The 14,424-nt window shown below is 43.0% G+C and overlaps 1 protein-coding gene across 2 annotated transcripts in view; it reads left to right on the top strand.

The window, feature by feature from the left end:
- Nucleotides 1-14,424, top strand: part of RABGAP1L (RAB GTPase activating protein 1 like) — a gene marked incomplete at both ends in the record, with an annotated part of 181,804 nt that overhangs the window by 109,453 nt on the left and 57,927 nt on the right. For both annotated transcript variants that reach the window (XM_079536078.1, XM_079536077.1), the window contains one exon: nt 5,594-5,635. In XM_079536078.1, coding sequence (XP_079392204.1) covers nt 5,594-5,635 — 42 coding nt within the window. The remainder of the gene's footprint in view (nt 1-5,593; nt 5,636-14,424) is intronic.

The following is a 14,424-nucleotide window of genomic DNA, read 5'->3' as shown; positions in this document are numbered from 1 at the left end:
ATCAGATGGAATGGAGGAAGGTTTAACATGGGCATGCATTTTCCCCTGCGTGCTGTGACTGAGGGAACATGCAGAGGGGAAGGGCACACATCTGTGATGTCTCAAATCCTGTGCTTCATCTCCTCTCAAGAAAATTGGGGTCTGGAAGATTCCTTCTCCTTTAGTATGTTCTGATGGCCATTCCCAGTTTCCATGGGGAGTTGGAGGATCTGCCTGCAGAGATCTGAGGACTCTATCATAGAATCATATCATAGAATCCTAGAATAGCCCGGGTTGGAAGAGACCTCAAGGATCACGAATCTCCAACCCCCCTGCCGCATGCAGGGCCACCAACCTCCACATTTCATACCAGCCCAGGCTGCCCAGGGCCCATCCAACCTGGCCTTCAACACCTCCAGGGATGGACGGGGCATCCACGGCCTCTCTGGGCAGCTGTTCCAGCACCTCACCACTCTCATAGCAAACAACTTCCCCCTGACATCCAACCGAAATCTTCCCTCCCTCAACTTCAAACCATTTCCCCTCGTCCTGCAGTTATCTACCCTCTCAAAGAGTTGATTCCCCTCCTGTTTGTAGGCTCCCTTGAGGTACTGAAAGGCTGCAATGAGGTCACCCCACAACCTTCTTTTCTCCAGGCTGAACAAGACCAGCTCCCTCAGCCTCCTTGTATGCCCTTGATGTGGACTCAGCCCTCATTTTTTTGTCCCCATACTTTCAGATTTGGAAAGAGAGAAAGTCCTCTAGTTTAAGCCTCTGAAAACAAGGAGTGAGAAGGTGATGTTAGTAAATGGCTTGGTGAAGCAAACAGAAGGCATGCTGCCAGCTGGTAACCAGCTGCTGGTGGGTTAAGAGCACACTACTGCAGAAACACCAGAAACCAGGGAGCAGTTGGGCATGGGAAAATGCCTTAAAATCCTGGGGCTATGATTTTTATACTTTGAAAGCAATCACAGAAACTTGATAGAAAAAGGGCTAATCTTGTAGCACCGTAGACTCCATCCAGCTATTGCAATATCTTAGCATTAAATGAGGTGAAAGTCACACAAAGCATCTAAATATTTAGTAGCACTCTGGAATCACATTCATTTCATTTAAAAGCAACCAACCAAACACTATTTCAGGCAAAATCTTACTTTCATGGTTGTCTGGTAATATTTATCATGTGCCATTTCATGCAGTACAATACAGAAAAGTGGCACAATGAGTACTGAATCTCAAGACACCGTTTTTGTTACCTCCATGGTGCCTGCTTATCTGATAGTTCATTCAACTGGTTTTAATTGGGTGTATGTGTTATTCACAGCATTTGTAGTATCAGGATGAAGAATTTTGTACTTTCTTTCCTTCTTTTGTGTGTTTATAGCATTTTCTGCTGTTAGTTATTGTAGGAGCAATACATGTGGATGCACTGGGGGAAAACCAGTTTGAGATGTCAGCTATACCTCATACTTGGCAGTAAGATCTCTTTGCATTTTGTTTTTCTCCAAGATGACTGCTTAGGAAGAAAGGTGTATCCATTTCTAATACAAAGCTTGCTCTTATCCACATTACTGAGATCATGGTTTTGTAGCTTTTACTTCTATGGAGTCAACCAGAATTTGAAGATCAAGTTTCGTTTGGCCTTCTAGAGCAAGAATTACAAACTATTTTTCCAATGGAATCCAGCAATTCGTTTCATGTGTGCCTGTGATGTGCTGGGCTAACAAGAGGCAATAATTCAAATGGCATTCAGTCACCAGAGCAAGTAGCCATGACCGAACACAGATGCACACATGTGTATGTGCTGTGTGCAAGTGCAGCAAATACTGGTAAATAGAACTGTTCCTTTTGTTCTGTGCCTTATTTCAATGAGTTAGCTTTTCATTTCCTTCGTTGTCACTGAACTAGAACAAAAGCACAAGCTGTGCATCTGAGTAGAAGGTTCAAATTAATGTGCATATCTCTGCAGAGCGTGCTCCAAGCCTGCGTTACTTAAAAAGAGAAATTTGGGCTTCAGAGCATATTTTATGGTGTCAGCAAAGTAAATATATTTTGTGACATTCCTGAAGTTTGTTGTGTATTCACGGCGCGTTACAGATGCCAAACAAATGTTTTGCTGGAAGCAATCCAAAACATAAATAGAATTTTAATTCTCCTTTTGAGTCTCTAACCCCAATTACCCTCTACAGCTCTTTTGAAGGAGTATGCAATTGAACACATAATTATGAAACACTTTCAAATGATGAAACAATGTCAAATTAACTTCAGTGGAATAGCTAATCTCTCCTTAAAGAAAGGAAAATGCACTTATAAGACTGGAGCAGGTTAACTGGTTCTTGATGGCATGTCACATTAGTCTTCAGATTACTCCAGCCTTAAGCATGTGCTCACACATTCTTCTTCACCTCGTGCTGAACTTTGGAGAATGTTATATCAATGCCTTCACTGCTTTCCCCTGCACGTTGCCTAAATCTAGGAGCAAAGATAAGGACACTCAGATGAATTGCTTGTGTGCTTCTTGAAGAGATTCATTTCTCTTACTTATGGAAATGATGTATAGGTGCTGCCTTGTAACCAGAGGAAGGTCTGTCATGGTCTGGGTTGGATGCTGGTATGTAATGTAGCCTGCCTTCCTGCGAGGCTACTGTCTTCTAAGACAGGATTTAAGATGAGAGAGAAATCCCAAGGGAATCCCATATGGAAATGTTGTCCAGATACAGGATTAAACTGTATGACCTGACTCTTCTGTCTTCCCCCAGTGTGCTGGAGAGCTTTGTCAGTTGCCAAAATGTGTTTGCTGCTCCCTCCTTCAGCTCCCTTTGTTCCTGTCTCCTGGCAGGTTTGCTGGATGGACACAGATATATCTCCTCACTTATAAGGGAGGACAGAAGCAGCCTTTCTACCACAGAGATCTCACTAAATAAAATCACTTTCAGAGGACTTGAAGGCCAGGCTGGATGTGGCTCTGGGCAGCCTGTCCTGTGGTTGGCGACCCTGCACGTAGCAGGGCGGTTGAAACTAGATGATCATCGTGGTCCTTTCCAACCCAGGCCGTTCTGTGATTCTGTCAGTTTATGACCTTTACCATCATCTGTTTGTTGCTCCTGGTTCCCCATCTTCTTATCAGGCCTTTTTGGAAGCCAGCTTGTTTTGGAGAGCAGAGAGAGTCAAGCTGAGGACTCCTGGAGGAGTGCTTCTGGCTGCTCAGGGTTGAGGAACTGTGAGCATCTCTCTCTAGAAGAGCTAGCTCCTGAGCTTAATGAGGTCTGTTAGAGTGCTCGAGGCCTGTGTGCGAGCTTAAAGGGTTCTTCAATAACACCTGATGGAAGCAGGAAGATACTGTGCAGATACTCAGCTAGACAGATAAGCCTCTAGACAGGCTGTTATAGGAACTGCTAGTTCTTCAGGTCGCTGCAAGCTCTGCAGAGGAGCACATCCACATGCCTTCCTTCTGGGATCTCTGCCCCTGGGCTTCCTGTCTGAAAGCTGTGCAGTCTGCACACCATCCTTTGTTTGCCCAGCAAAGCTTCTTCGGTTGAAAAACAGAATGGCTGCATGAGAAGCAATAGGGCACGATAAGCCCCTCACCATTCCTGTGCTCTGAGAGCAGCTCTTGTCTAGAATAGTGAATATTTTTCACTTTGGCTGTTACATGTCAAACAAGCACTTAGGTAATTATTGACAGCTTTCGTGTTTGCAAGGACACTTCAGTATTGAGTTCTGCATATTAAGGTGGCTATTTCAAAATGCACTGTTAAAATGATGACCTTTGGTTTTAAAAAGTCATTATCTAAAGCTTATTTAATACAGGCTCTCTCCTCTTTCCTTTGTGGTGATTTGCATGTACTTCCATGTTTTCATTATAAAATTGCTGGAGGGATACTGCTAGCAATGATTTATATGTCTGGTACGCACTGGTATTTTTGGTTCTTCTGCTTCTAAAATAGATGGAGGAGTTTAAGCTGAATCTTATAAATCAGCGTGTTGTAAATGAAGGAGGATTTTAAATAAGAGACTGGAAAAAATGAGCTGAGATAGCCGAGTTGAACAGTTATGAAAAAGGAGGCAGTGTCAGAACAGTCTTTCTTGCACTAGGAGGAGGCATTTGGGTCTGTGGTTTGAGTCAGTGGTTATGAGTTACTAAACCAGGTGGGTAAGGCATCACACTGGAAATGTAAAGCATCTTGCTGCCAGTCCAGCACGTGGGTGCTGGATGCTTGCCTGAAGGCTGCCAGGGGCCACCTCTATTTCTCCCAGCCGCCACTGGTGTTTGGCCATTACTCCTCAGGTGCAGGCAGCCCAACCTGGGCGCCATGGGACTGCCCTCGCCTGCAGCACTTGCTGCATCTGTTCCAAAATATCACCTTGAGTTGGGAGTTGCCTCTTCTTTGGAGGCAAGGGGAGGGTTGCTCTCTGTGCTCAGGACTGGATGGGGTGCTGCTGAGGGCTGTGCTGTGTACCTTCAGTCCCTTTGGCCTTCTGGTGTTAGGGTGCTGGTATGTCAGGCAGGGCCTCTGCTGTAACGTGCCTATTCTTTGGTAATCCAACAACTGCACACATTACTCTTAGCCATAAGCTAAGGTCTCTGTGATGGCTTGTGGTTGTGACTCTCACTTACAGATCGCATATTCTTATCCAACCCGCTCTGCTAGGAGCTCATTGCTGTTCATGTGTCATGGCTGCATGCAATGGGGCATTGGCCTCGGGTGGGTGTTTGGAATATAGCTGGGAGTGCCGTCCACTGAAAGAATGGCTGTAGGTGCTCTGGGATTGAGTGTCATGACTGAAACTCACAGGCAGACTTTTTTCTTGTTAAAACGAAGTGTGAGGAGCAAAATAACGACTGTATTTGAAATCTCTGTTATCACTTTTGGAAAAAGGGTTTCCTGTTGATGCTTTTTGGCTCAGGCCTGCTGCAATTGTGACCTCTAGTGGAAAAAGGCAGTCATCATGATAGCTGCACAGTAATTCATTCAGCGTTGCAATATTCAGTGTGTCTAATGTAGTAGCATATCTGAGACTAATTAATGGTAACATCCCTTGAAGGCATTGCACTACCTACAGGAAAAAAATACAGTTTGTTCCCAGGAATGCCTCCAAAGTCTCTGCACATTTTTATAAAGTCTAATTTTGATAGGAGTATAGTCACAATGCTTTTAGGAGGAGACTTGGACAAATACTCCATTGCAGAAGCAGAAATTCCTTGAAGGTGGCTCCCTCCTCCAAAGTTCTGCTGTTATCTCACAACGAATTACAGTGACAGTAATAAGTGATTGATAACAGCTCTCAGTTACTGGGAAAAGTCTTGCCAACTCGAATATTTATGACACTTTCCTGAAGGGCTGCTTGGTACAGTATTCTGCACTGCTGATGAGAAACAGCATTGGCAGGTAGTGGAGAGCTGGAGAGGTGTCCTGTGACATGCAAAACACCTGGCTAATTGCTCAGCGAGATTCCAGAGCTCCAAAGAGCCTTCATCTTCCCCAGCCAGGAGTTTGAGAGCTGAGCCTTGGAACTTTAATGATGAGCTTTGAAGTGTATGTGGTGATAAGTAGCAGAGAAAAGAGATTTGTATACTGGCAATGATTGAAGTCTCTTTCTTCTTATTTTTCAGGGTATGAACATAATCTTTCACGTAGCCCTGGCTCTCTTGAAGGTAAGTCATTGATCAGAAGCTTTTCTTATTCAATTGTATGGAGTGTTTGAATGTATTGTAATGAAGGGGTGATCGTGGTGAGACTTCTGGGAGAGAGAGTAGAGGAAAAGTATGTGCTGAAGTAGAACTGTCTTCAAAACTACAGTTATGGTAGATTTGTTTTTCCTTTTTAAACTAAACTTAATCATATTGTAAAGTTCCTGGTACAAGGAGTGCTGTCTTAGCACTTACGTGTCTCATATGAGACTATTTAGAAAACAATGCTGATTCACCTCCCAGCATATTTATTTTATAGCTGGGTTCTTACATATAAATACTCGAGAAATGTGATGGAAAGTTATTTGGTGTCAAATGTATTTTTAATGCTGAGAGGAGTGGAAGTTTTTTATGGAATGAGTAGCTTCTATCTTTGGTTTAGACTCAGAGCTCACCTAAAGCGAAGAACCACACACAGGAAAAACCCACCTGTGGATGAACCATTGGCCCTTCTGATGCTAGTGAGACCGCTCAAAATGAACTTGTATCAACCTTCACAAGTTGGCTTTAGTACACATCCAGCCCTTACATGGGCATATGATACAGAATTAGAAATTCCACCGTAGAATTCAAATGATTTGGTCCAAAGCTCAGGGTAGAGCAGTCTGCCAGTACTGACACAGCAGCCCCGTGATGTGGATGCAGACAGTGTCATTCACCTGTTGCTGGTCCTCCTGTATATTTTTCCAGTTCTTCCTCATTTTCCTCAAAAAGACAAACAGCTCCCAGTTGAGCTCTTCACTAAAGAGCAATTTTCAGGATCTCAACTTCTGCAGCACACAGTCCTACAGCACAAATGCTCCACAGTAGGAATATATCTGTGTGCATCCATATCTGTCTGTCTGTCTGTCTGTCTGTCTATATGTGTTGGTGCTGCATCACAAATTTCAGGGCACAGGCAATCACTTGGGGGAGAATAAGCTAAGTGGGGGAGTACAGCTAAGTATAAGACAGCAGGTAGCTTTATGGGATATACTTGGGATGTGTCCCAAATAACTTGTGTTGTACTCACACAGTCAGCATCAAGTGGTGGTGTCATTTTCAATGTGAGTATACGTATTAAATGAACCAGCCTATAAGCAGAAAAGTTGGTTGATGTATGTTTCCAAGGAAGTGCTCCCACACAGGAATCTAAATTTGTACGTTCAAGAAAAAGAAAGGTGGGGTTGAGAGGAGTGTGCACTCTTTTCTGTCTGTTTTGTAACTTGTTTGCAACCATGGAGGTGCTTCTGTTTTCTGCTTTTTATAGCCTACATGGTTAAAGGGCAGCTTAGCAGGTGATGACATGAGAGATAGTGAAGAGGTAAGACCAAGCCTCCAAGTGGCAGCCAGTTGGGATCAGAACCTGGAGACAGGGAGAGGTACCAGTGTATGGATCTTCAGCTGAGGAAAAGGAAAAGGAGGAGTGCTTGTGTTCAGCTGAAAATGGCTGGCAAGGCTTTCAGGAAATTAGAATTCAGTTCCACGTAGTTCTGTGGTCTGGCTTGGAGACCATGAGTATACACCCAGTGGTCTGTTTTCCTTGTGTTTCCTGCTGCTGCTGTTGGAGACAGTTGAACTGAGGTTAGCAACGTAACAACTCTTCAGGAAACATGATAAGGCTTGGAATGGTGAATAGGAATTTTGTAATGCCAGAAAATTACCCCAGTTTCTTTTAACAGAAAATACTCAGTTCTTTCCTTGTGTATATATATTCCACAACACACTGTATTTCCAATTGATCATTTCTCTTTGGCCTTTCCAGGAGAGGAGAATTCAAGGAAGTGTGTTGTCAGTTTTGTTGTGACTATTTTATGATCTGAAGAGTTTGCAAGTTGATTTTAATTCTGCACATAGCAGATCTAATACTTACACAGGGTGCTGTATCTGCTGCTTGCTCCATCAGTCACAGGCTCTTAGTGGAAAGGGAGGCATTATCCCCCATAGATGTTGCTATACCACAGCCAGTACCAGCTACAAAGAAGACACAGAAAGTAGGATCAGTTTCTAAATCAGAAACACTCACATCAGAGCATATTTCTGTAGTGGTACCATCACAGGGCTGGTGATTGTATGTCATCAAATTAGCATGTTATGATTGGATTGCAAGCGTGCGTTGCTATTCTTTTATGAAGGAAAACTTGGAGACCTGAAATATTTTTTTCCTATTCAGATGTGTTCATAACCTCTTACAGTCATTAGAGGTGATATGTTTTAGTCCACAGGTTGTTGTAAATGGCAAAAAGTGAACATGAATTCTGCAGAGAAAGAGCTCTGAGAGCTGTGAGGTTATAAGGCTGTGCCTGTTGCTGGTTCTGAAGTGAATGGAAGCAATTCATAGAATCGTAGAATGGCCTGGGGGTTGAAAATAAACACAACGATCATCTAGATCCAACCCCCTGCTATGTGTGGGATTGCCAACCCCAGAGCAGGCAGCCCAGAGCCACATCCAGCCCGGCCTTGCATGCCTGCAGGGATGGGGCATCCACAACCTCCTTGGGCAACCTGTTCCAGTGCGTCACTACCCTATGCAAAAAGCTTCCTCTTAATATCTAACCTAAACCTCCACTGTCTGAGTTTAAAACTGTTCCCCCTTGTCCTATCACCGTCCACCCTCGTAATTCCTAGGTTTTGTTCTGTCTTAAAACATTTGTTTTATTGTTTTCTCATCATCAACCTCTTGGATTTAGTTTGGAGGAGGAAATCGTCCGACAGTGGAATATGAGTCTTCATTCTGTAAATGCCATTTTTCTTGCATTTTTGTGAAGTGTATGCCCCTCAGTCCCCCATTAAATAGCAACAGAAAGCTTTTCTCTTGAGCTCCCCCCGTCTCACTGCAGTTTCTCACTATTCCAGCCAGCTGCTCATGCTTAAGGTGAGTGACTACTGGTTAGGAAGCAGCAGTGCTGCTTCTGTGACCAGTGACCCGTGATATCTCAGTGCTGTGCTCTTCAGAAAATGAACATGTGTTTGAGGCACGAGGGCTGTCCTTTCCCTTTCCTCCTCCCACCTTCTGAGTATGCAACAGTGTGGATTAAAGCTCCTTAGCAGTGGAGGCCGCCCTTTGTGGCAGGGCATTAGTCTGATTTATCGACTGCAAAACAGCTTTCATTTGCTGTAGCATCCCAGTGTTCTGCTTTCCAATACGTGCTGCTTATCAGCATGCTGTCGGCCTCTCCATCCAGCTGGTGGCAGCATTTTACAGCTTGGCATTAATCACTGGGTTACATCACGTTGAGACTGCACCTGAATTAACATTCACTGAGCTGTGCTGGTGGCACAGACATTGCTGGCTTTTCTTCTTCTGAGCATCAGATAACAACAAAGCACTGAGGTGGGAGAAGAACCCAGTGCTGAAAGAGGCAGCTGAGAAAAGCATGGTTCAGACAGCTCTGCAAGCAACGTTGCACTGATATTTTCACTTAAAATCCTTGGTAGGGCTGTTAGAGGAAAATGAACCATTCCAGTTCCAGCATATTTTCAGATCTTATTTATCATCAGCTGGTTAGTTTCTTTGTTGGAAAATAGCCTGGAGAAGAGAAGACTGAGAGTGGATTGTATAAATGCCAATCAATATCTGAAGGGCAGGAGTCAAGAAGATGGGGCCTTTTCAGTGGTGCCCTGCAGCAGACAAGGGGCTGTGGGCACAAACTGGAACATGGGAAGTTTCATACAAACATGAGAACCTCTTTACTGTGAGGGTGGCAGAGCACTGGAACTGGCTGCCCAGAGAGGTTCTGGAGTCTCTTTCTGTGGAGATATTCAGGACCCAACTGGATGCTTTCTGTGCCACCTACTGCAGGGAGCTGCTTTAGCAGAGATTCACTTCAGTACCCTATTATCTACAAGTCAGTACTTAAGTATATTGTTTGTTACACTCAGCCAAATGTAAGCAGCATTTCTAATGGCTGCTCCGAGTTCTTAAACTGCTTTTCATTGCACATATCAAATAATAACAGTGTATAATACAAACACAACAGTTTTGTGGTTCCTCATTGTTTCTGCTTCCATCTTTCCATCTCAACATTGTTTGTGCCAGTATGTGCCCTACATAAAAGAGAGCACCAGCTACAGAGACAGCGACAGCAGATGATGCTATCAATTTAGTAGTTGATACTGATACTCCCTATATTAAAAAGAAGATAAAAAGTCAAATTTGTTCTAGCTTAGGAGAATTATTTGATTATTATTTTTTTTTTTTAGTTATCCTATATGTGGACTGAAAAGGACCTTCTGGGCCAAAGAATTGCTTCTGTGTTGTACTTGCACCATTGTGTGACATGGCATCCATGTTATAGCTGGTAGCAGCAGCAGTGTGCTGGTGGAACTCTGTTTTTCCTGTTGCAGTCTGATCTTCTTCCTGTGTTTTTTACACTCCTCTGCTCTTACATCAACGTTGTCCTCTTTTCTTAGATTGTCCCATAGGGGGGCACACTTATCGCCTTGAACTGCGTATAGATACCAGTCATATTCTTTAATACACAGCCCAATAGTCTTGGTATTCTTGAACTTCTGAGCATCTTAGTGGTAGCTTTCTGCATCTGCTCAGATCTGATTTGGCTGTTTGAATGTGCTGTGTTTTCTGTATTGACCTTGTGTTGACACTGCACTGTCATGTATAGGCATCCTTCTACCTACAGAAATTTATTTTTCTGATAACTGTGAGTATTGTATTGTTCTCTAATTTTTTATGGAATAATACTCACGACTAACCTTAACGACCCACCCATAATTTTTCACTACTTTAGATATGGACCTCTACAAAGGCAAACATTTTGATGCTTTTTTTTCCTGTACTTTAGCATTTCACTTCTTAATGAGCATTTTAAGGATTGTAAATTTTCTTATTTTGCTTCCAAAGCATTGAGAATAGACATTTCACCTAACCTGTCTTGGGTTTTGTCCATCGTTTACCTCCTAAATTACCACTTGTGCCAACACAGAACTTCAAAACGACATCTGAGATTTTGCTCAGCATTAAAGATATAGCTCAAAAGTGTATCCTTGTGAGAAGTGGATGTAGCAGAGATTGACAGAGCAGTGATTGATTCTCACAGGCCTTGGATTCTATTGCTTATGGATGAGCTGTACCTCATTCTTCAGGGAGCTCTGCGGTTTGCAGTGTAAGCCAAAATGGCCATTGTCACATCCCTTAAGATGAAGCTGCCTTTATCCCCCAGCACACATCCACTGCTGATATTACCCCTTGCTCTCTCTCATTAGAGTTTAAAAAGTGGGGCTGAAGGGGGTTTTGTACCTCTTTACTTTCTCCAGGCCGCTCATGATTTTACAGGTCTGCTGTATCCCTCATCAGTCATCTATTTTACAGGCTTGATCATTTGAATCTATTTTTTATCTCCTCACCTGGAAGCTTCTGATGAGCCTTATTTCCTCATTATTCCATACATACATATATACATATATATATGTATATATATATATACATATATATGTATGTAATACATATATTTCTTGGTCTCTGTTGTTTCCTTTTTGAGGTCGGAGTACCAGACTAGTGCATAATGTTGAAGATGTTGTGGAGTTGTATTGCAGAATAATGGCATCCTCAGTTTAAATTACCTTTACTTTCCTATTAATTCCTACCATTTGACTTATTTTGTTGACGTCAGCTGTGCTATTTTCATTGAACCGTCCATGGTAATGCCAAGATTCATTCTGAGTGGCAGTTGCCAGCTGTCACTTATATGTAAAAATGATAGATTTTTTTTCCCATTTGCTGCAATTTACTCTTATGTACACTGAATTTCCATTTACTGTACTATTGCACAGTCACTCAGACTCTTACAGTCCTTCTTCAGTTCTTTACTGTAAACCCTGAATAATTCGGTAGCATTTGCCAACATTGTCACCTTGTGACTCATCCTCTTTTCTAAGCCATCTAAGAACAGGTTAACCAGCACAGACCCTGGCATAGGGTTGGAATCTGCTCTGAGAAGTAATTGCTTTGTCGTGTTCTCTCTGATCATGTTAAGAGATGTAAACTTCAGTAAATTCAGATTATTCTGTTGCAACTAGACCTGAAAAACAGGCACGACAAAGTAATTTCTGATAAGGTAAGAGGTGAAGCACTCATTGCGGGCACGATGCATTTCATATGGCTTTTCAGATGTGTTCTGCTGCAGGGTTTGTCTTATCCTTTTGCAGAGAAGAACTTGAAAGAGAGCTTTCTTTTTTGTTCTTCGAGCTTCAGATTCTATTTAGCTTTTCAAAGCCAGTTATTTTTCCACTGCAGTGTTGAAGACGATCCAGTTCCCTTTTTTTTATGGATAGTTGACATGTAAAAGAGAGATGCTATCATGCGTAGGCATTGATCAGTTAGCAGCTGATGTAGCAATTACGGAAATGTCCAGTTTATCTCAGCACTGACCTTTCAGTAGCATGCCCCATTATCATAAAAAATTGATATTCTTGTGGACACAAAGCACGGGATGGGAGGTAAGGCCAGCAGGGCTCCTGCAGAAGGGCAGGGATAGAAGGAGGGCACAGGGCTGGGAGAATGTGTGGGCAGGGAGAGGGTGCAGAAAGGGAGAAAGAAATCCTCGCCACATACATAGGGCTGTAATTTTAAAATGATGGGAGCTGGGCAAGTCACTGCTTTTCATAGCAAATTGTCATGTCTTCTTAAGTATGCAGGGGAGAACGCTGTTAAAACCAACACGTTTGTGTTTGGGCACTGGGCGCTCCTGGCAACATATTAAGGCAGAGCTGCAATAACCATGTTGGCACATAGTTTTTCTCTGTAGAAAACACTGCAAGAAGCACAAAGCTCCTGCTTCAACCATCATAAAAGGATAAATAGAAACCCATCATTCTCCTTGGAGTCTCATGAGCCTTCTCTATGTATTTTCTCTGTGTCTACACCTCTGTATACATAGCTCAGATTCCATACGGTTTGCTTTGCATAAAGACCATTTTTCCACGAGCCAATTCGTCAAAGTTCAGTGGGCCTCTGCTGTCTGTGTCTGAGCTGACCTAATGGCAGCATTGCCATGTGAGCAGGTATTTCATGGCCAGAAAAAGAATGTAACCATACTTCAAAAACCAGATAGTCTCCAACTTGGAAGTCAAAGCTCAAGTAATGTGTGCTTACCCTAAGGCATTCTTCTTAGTGTGCCAGTTACTGTCTTCTGGGCTGTTTCCAGGTTTTATGTTGGCTTCAGCCAGGACTTTCTGAAGAACCCAGGGCAGCAAAGCTAACAGCAGAGCTGAGAGCAGTGCCAAAGGCATGGATGAGAGCAGCGAGGTCTGCATGAAGGACAAACCTCAATTCTGCATCAGACAAATAGAAGTAAGATGCAGTGTTCAGTTAGGATGTAGAAAGATCTGAGAATGGTACGGAGTATAAAAAGTTTCAAACTGCAGATCTAATGACAGGTCACTGTTATGCTCTGTAATAAACAATGAGTGATGGATTTTAGCTGGCAGTTCAGGTTTTTTAGGAAGTCTTGAAACTTCTCAGGGTTTCTAAAACCTGTTTTTTAAAGAAGAAATCCAGGGCTGATGGAAAAACTGTAATGATGGCAGTAGACCACATCCTTTGGGATGCTTGTCCTGTAGTTAATTTTCCTTCTTCCTAAAAGTGTGAACCTTATTTCTAACCTGAATTCATCTGGTTTTAGCCTCTAACTACTGGATCCTATTATAACTTTCTAGAATTAAAGACTTTATTTAATAATCACTTCATTCCATTATTCATAAGCCCGGATCTTACCCATAGTGAACCAAATCTTGTTAAGTTTGATTTTTGCAAGGAGAAATGAGAGGCTTTTCACACGGCCAGTGCTCTGCATGCTCTGCCCACAGGTTGTGCCTGGTCCCCAGTGACTCTGCCTCTTCTGGTCTCTTATGTCTCTTCTTTGTTTCCCAAAGCACGCCATATAATGCTCTCTCTCTTCCTTTTTAATGTTTTGAGCCATGTTTTCAGTCTCTGATTGAGGATAGAACCTTGATGCTTCCTGAATATCATGCTTACCACTGTGTGTTTCAACAAGGTGTAAACACTTGTCTGATTTTTTTTCGGATTTTTTTCAAGCTACCTTCCTTTCTTTAAACCCTTTCACCCTGCAGAGATGGTTTAGTGAGAATTCAACCAATGATGAATAACCAGTCAGTTATGGTGCTGACTTACACACATAGTACTAAACAAGAAGATAAGCTGGAGTCTTTGGAACTGCACACTGAGGGAGTTTGGGAGGCATAGGGGAGTCCCCATCACAATGTTACTGTAGTCTTAAACCACAATGAAACGTGTAGGTGCTCATAGAATCATTAAGGTTGGAGAAGACCCCAAAGGTCATTTAGGACAGCCATCACCACTGTGTCCTGCAGTGCCACGTAGCTTCTCTTCAGCATCACCACAGTAGATGCCTGAGCTCAGCCAGGCTGAGGTATGGTCGTCATCACCATCGCAGCTGTCATCTGCTCCTCTGGGGGGATCTGCATCTCCAAAGCCATGCTTCACAGCCTGAGAGAGGACAGCCTCTATCAAACAGCTTGCTCAGTACTGCATGAGGTTTGCAAGTGCGTTAGTTGGCTTCAGTCCCGCGTTGTTGTGAGCTGCCATCTCTGACTTACTGCTTCCTTCTGTGTTCCACCTGCTTCATGTGTCACCGTGAGCCAGGCTGAACAGAGTGGGTGGGGCCGTTTTTGGTATTTATGTCCTTTTCTTCATCCTTTTACATCCTTTTCATCATTCTTTACTTCCTTTCGTCCAAGACAATTTACTTGTATTTGAGAGTTCAGTTTGGGTGGTG

The sequence above is a fragment of the Tetrao urogallus genome, assembly GCF_951394365.1.
Source record: "Tetrao urogallus genome assembly, chromosome: 5".
Taxonomy (NCBI): domain Eukaryota; kingdom Metazoa; phylum Chordata; class Aves; order Galliformes; family Phasianidae; genus Tetrao; species Tetrao urogallus.
The sequence above is the reverse complement of the archived record's forward strand: the minus strand, read 5'-3'. Positions and strand labels throughout refer to the sequence as shown.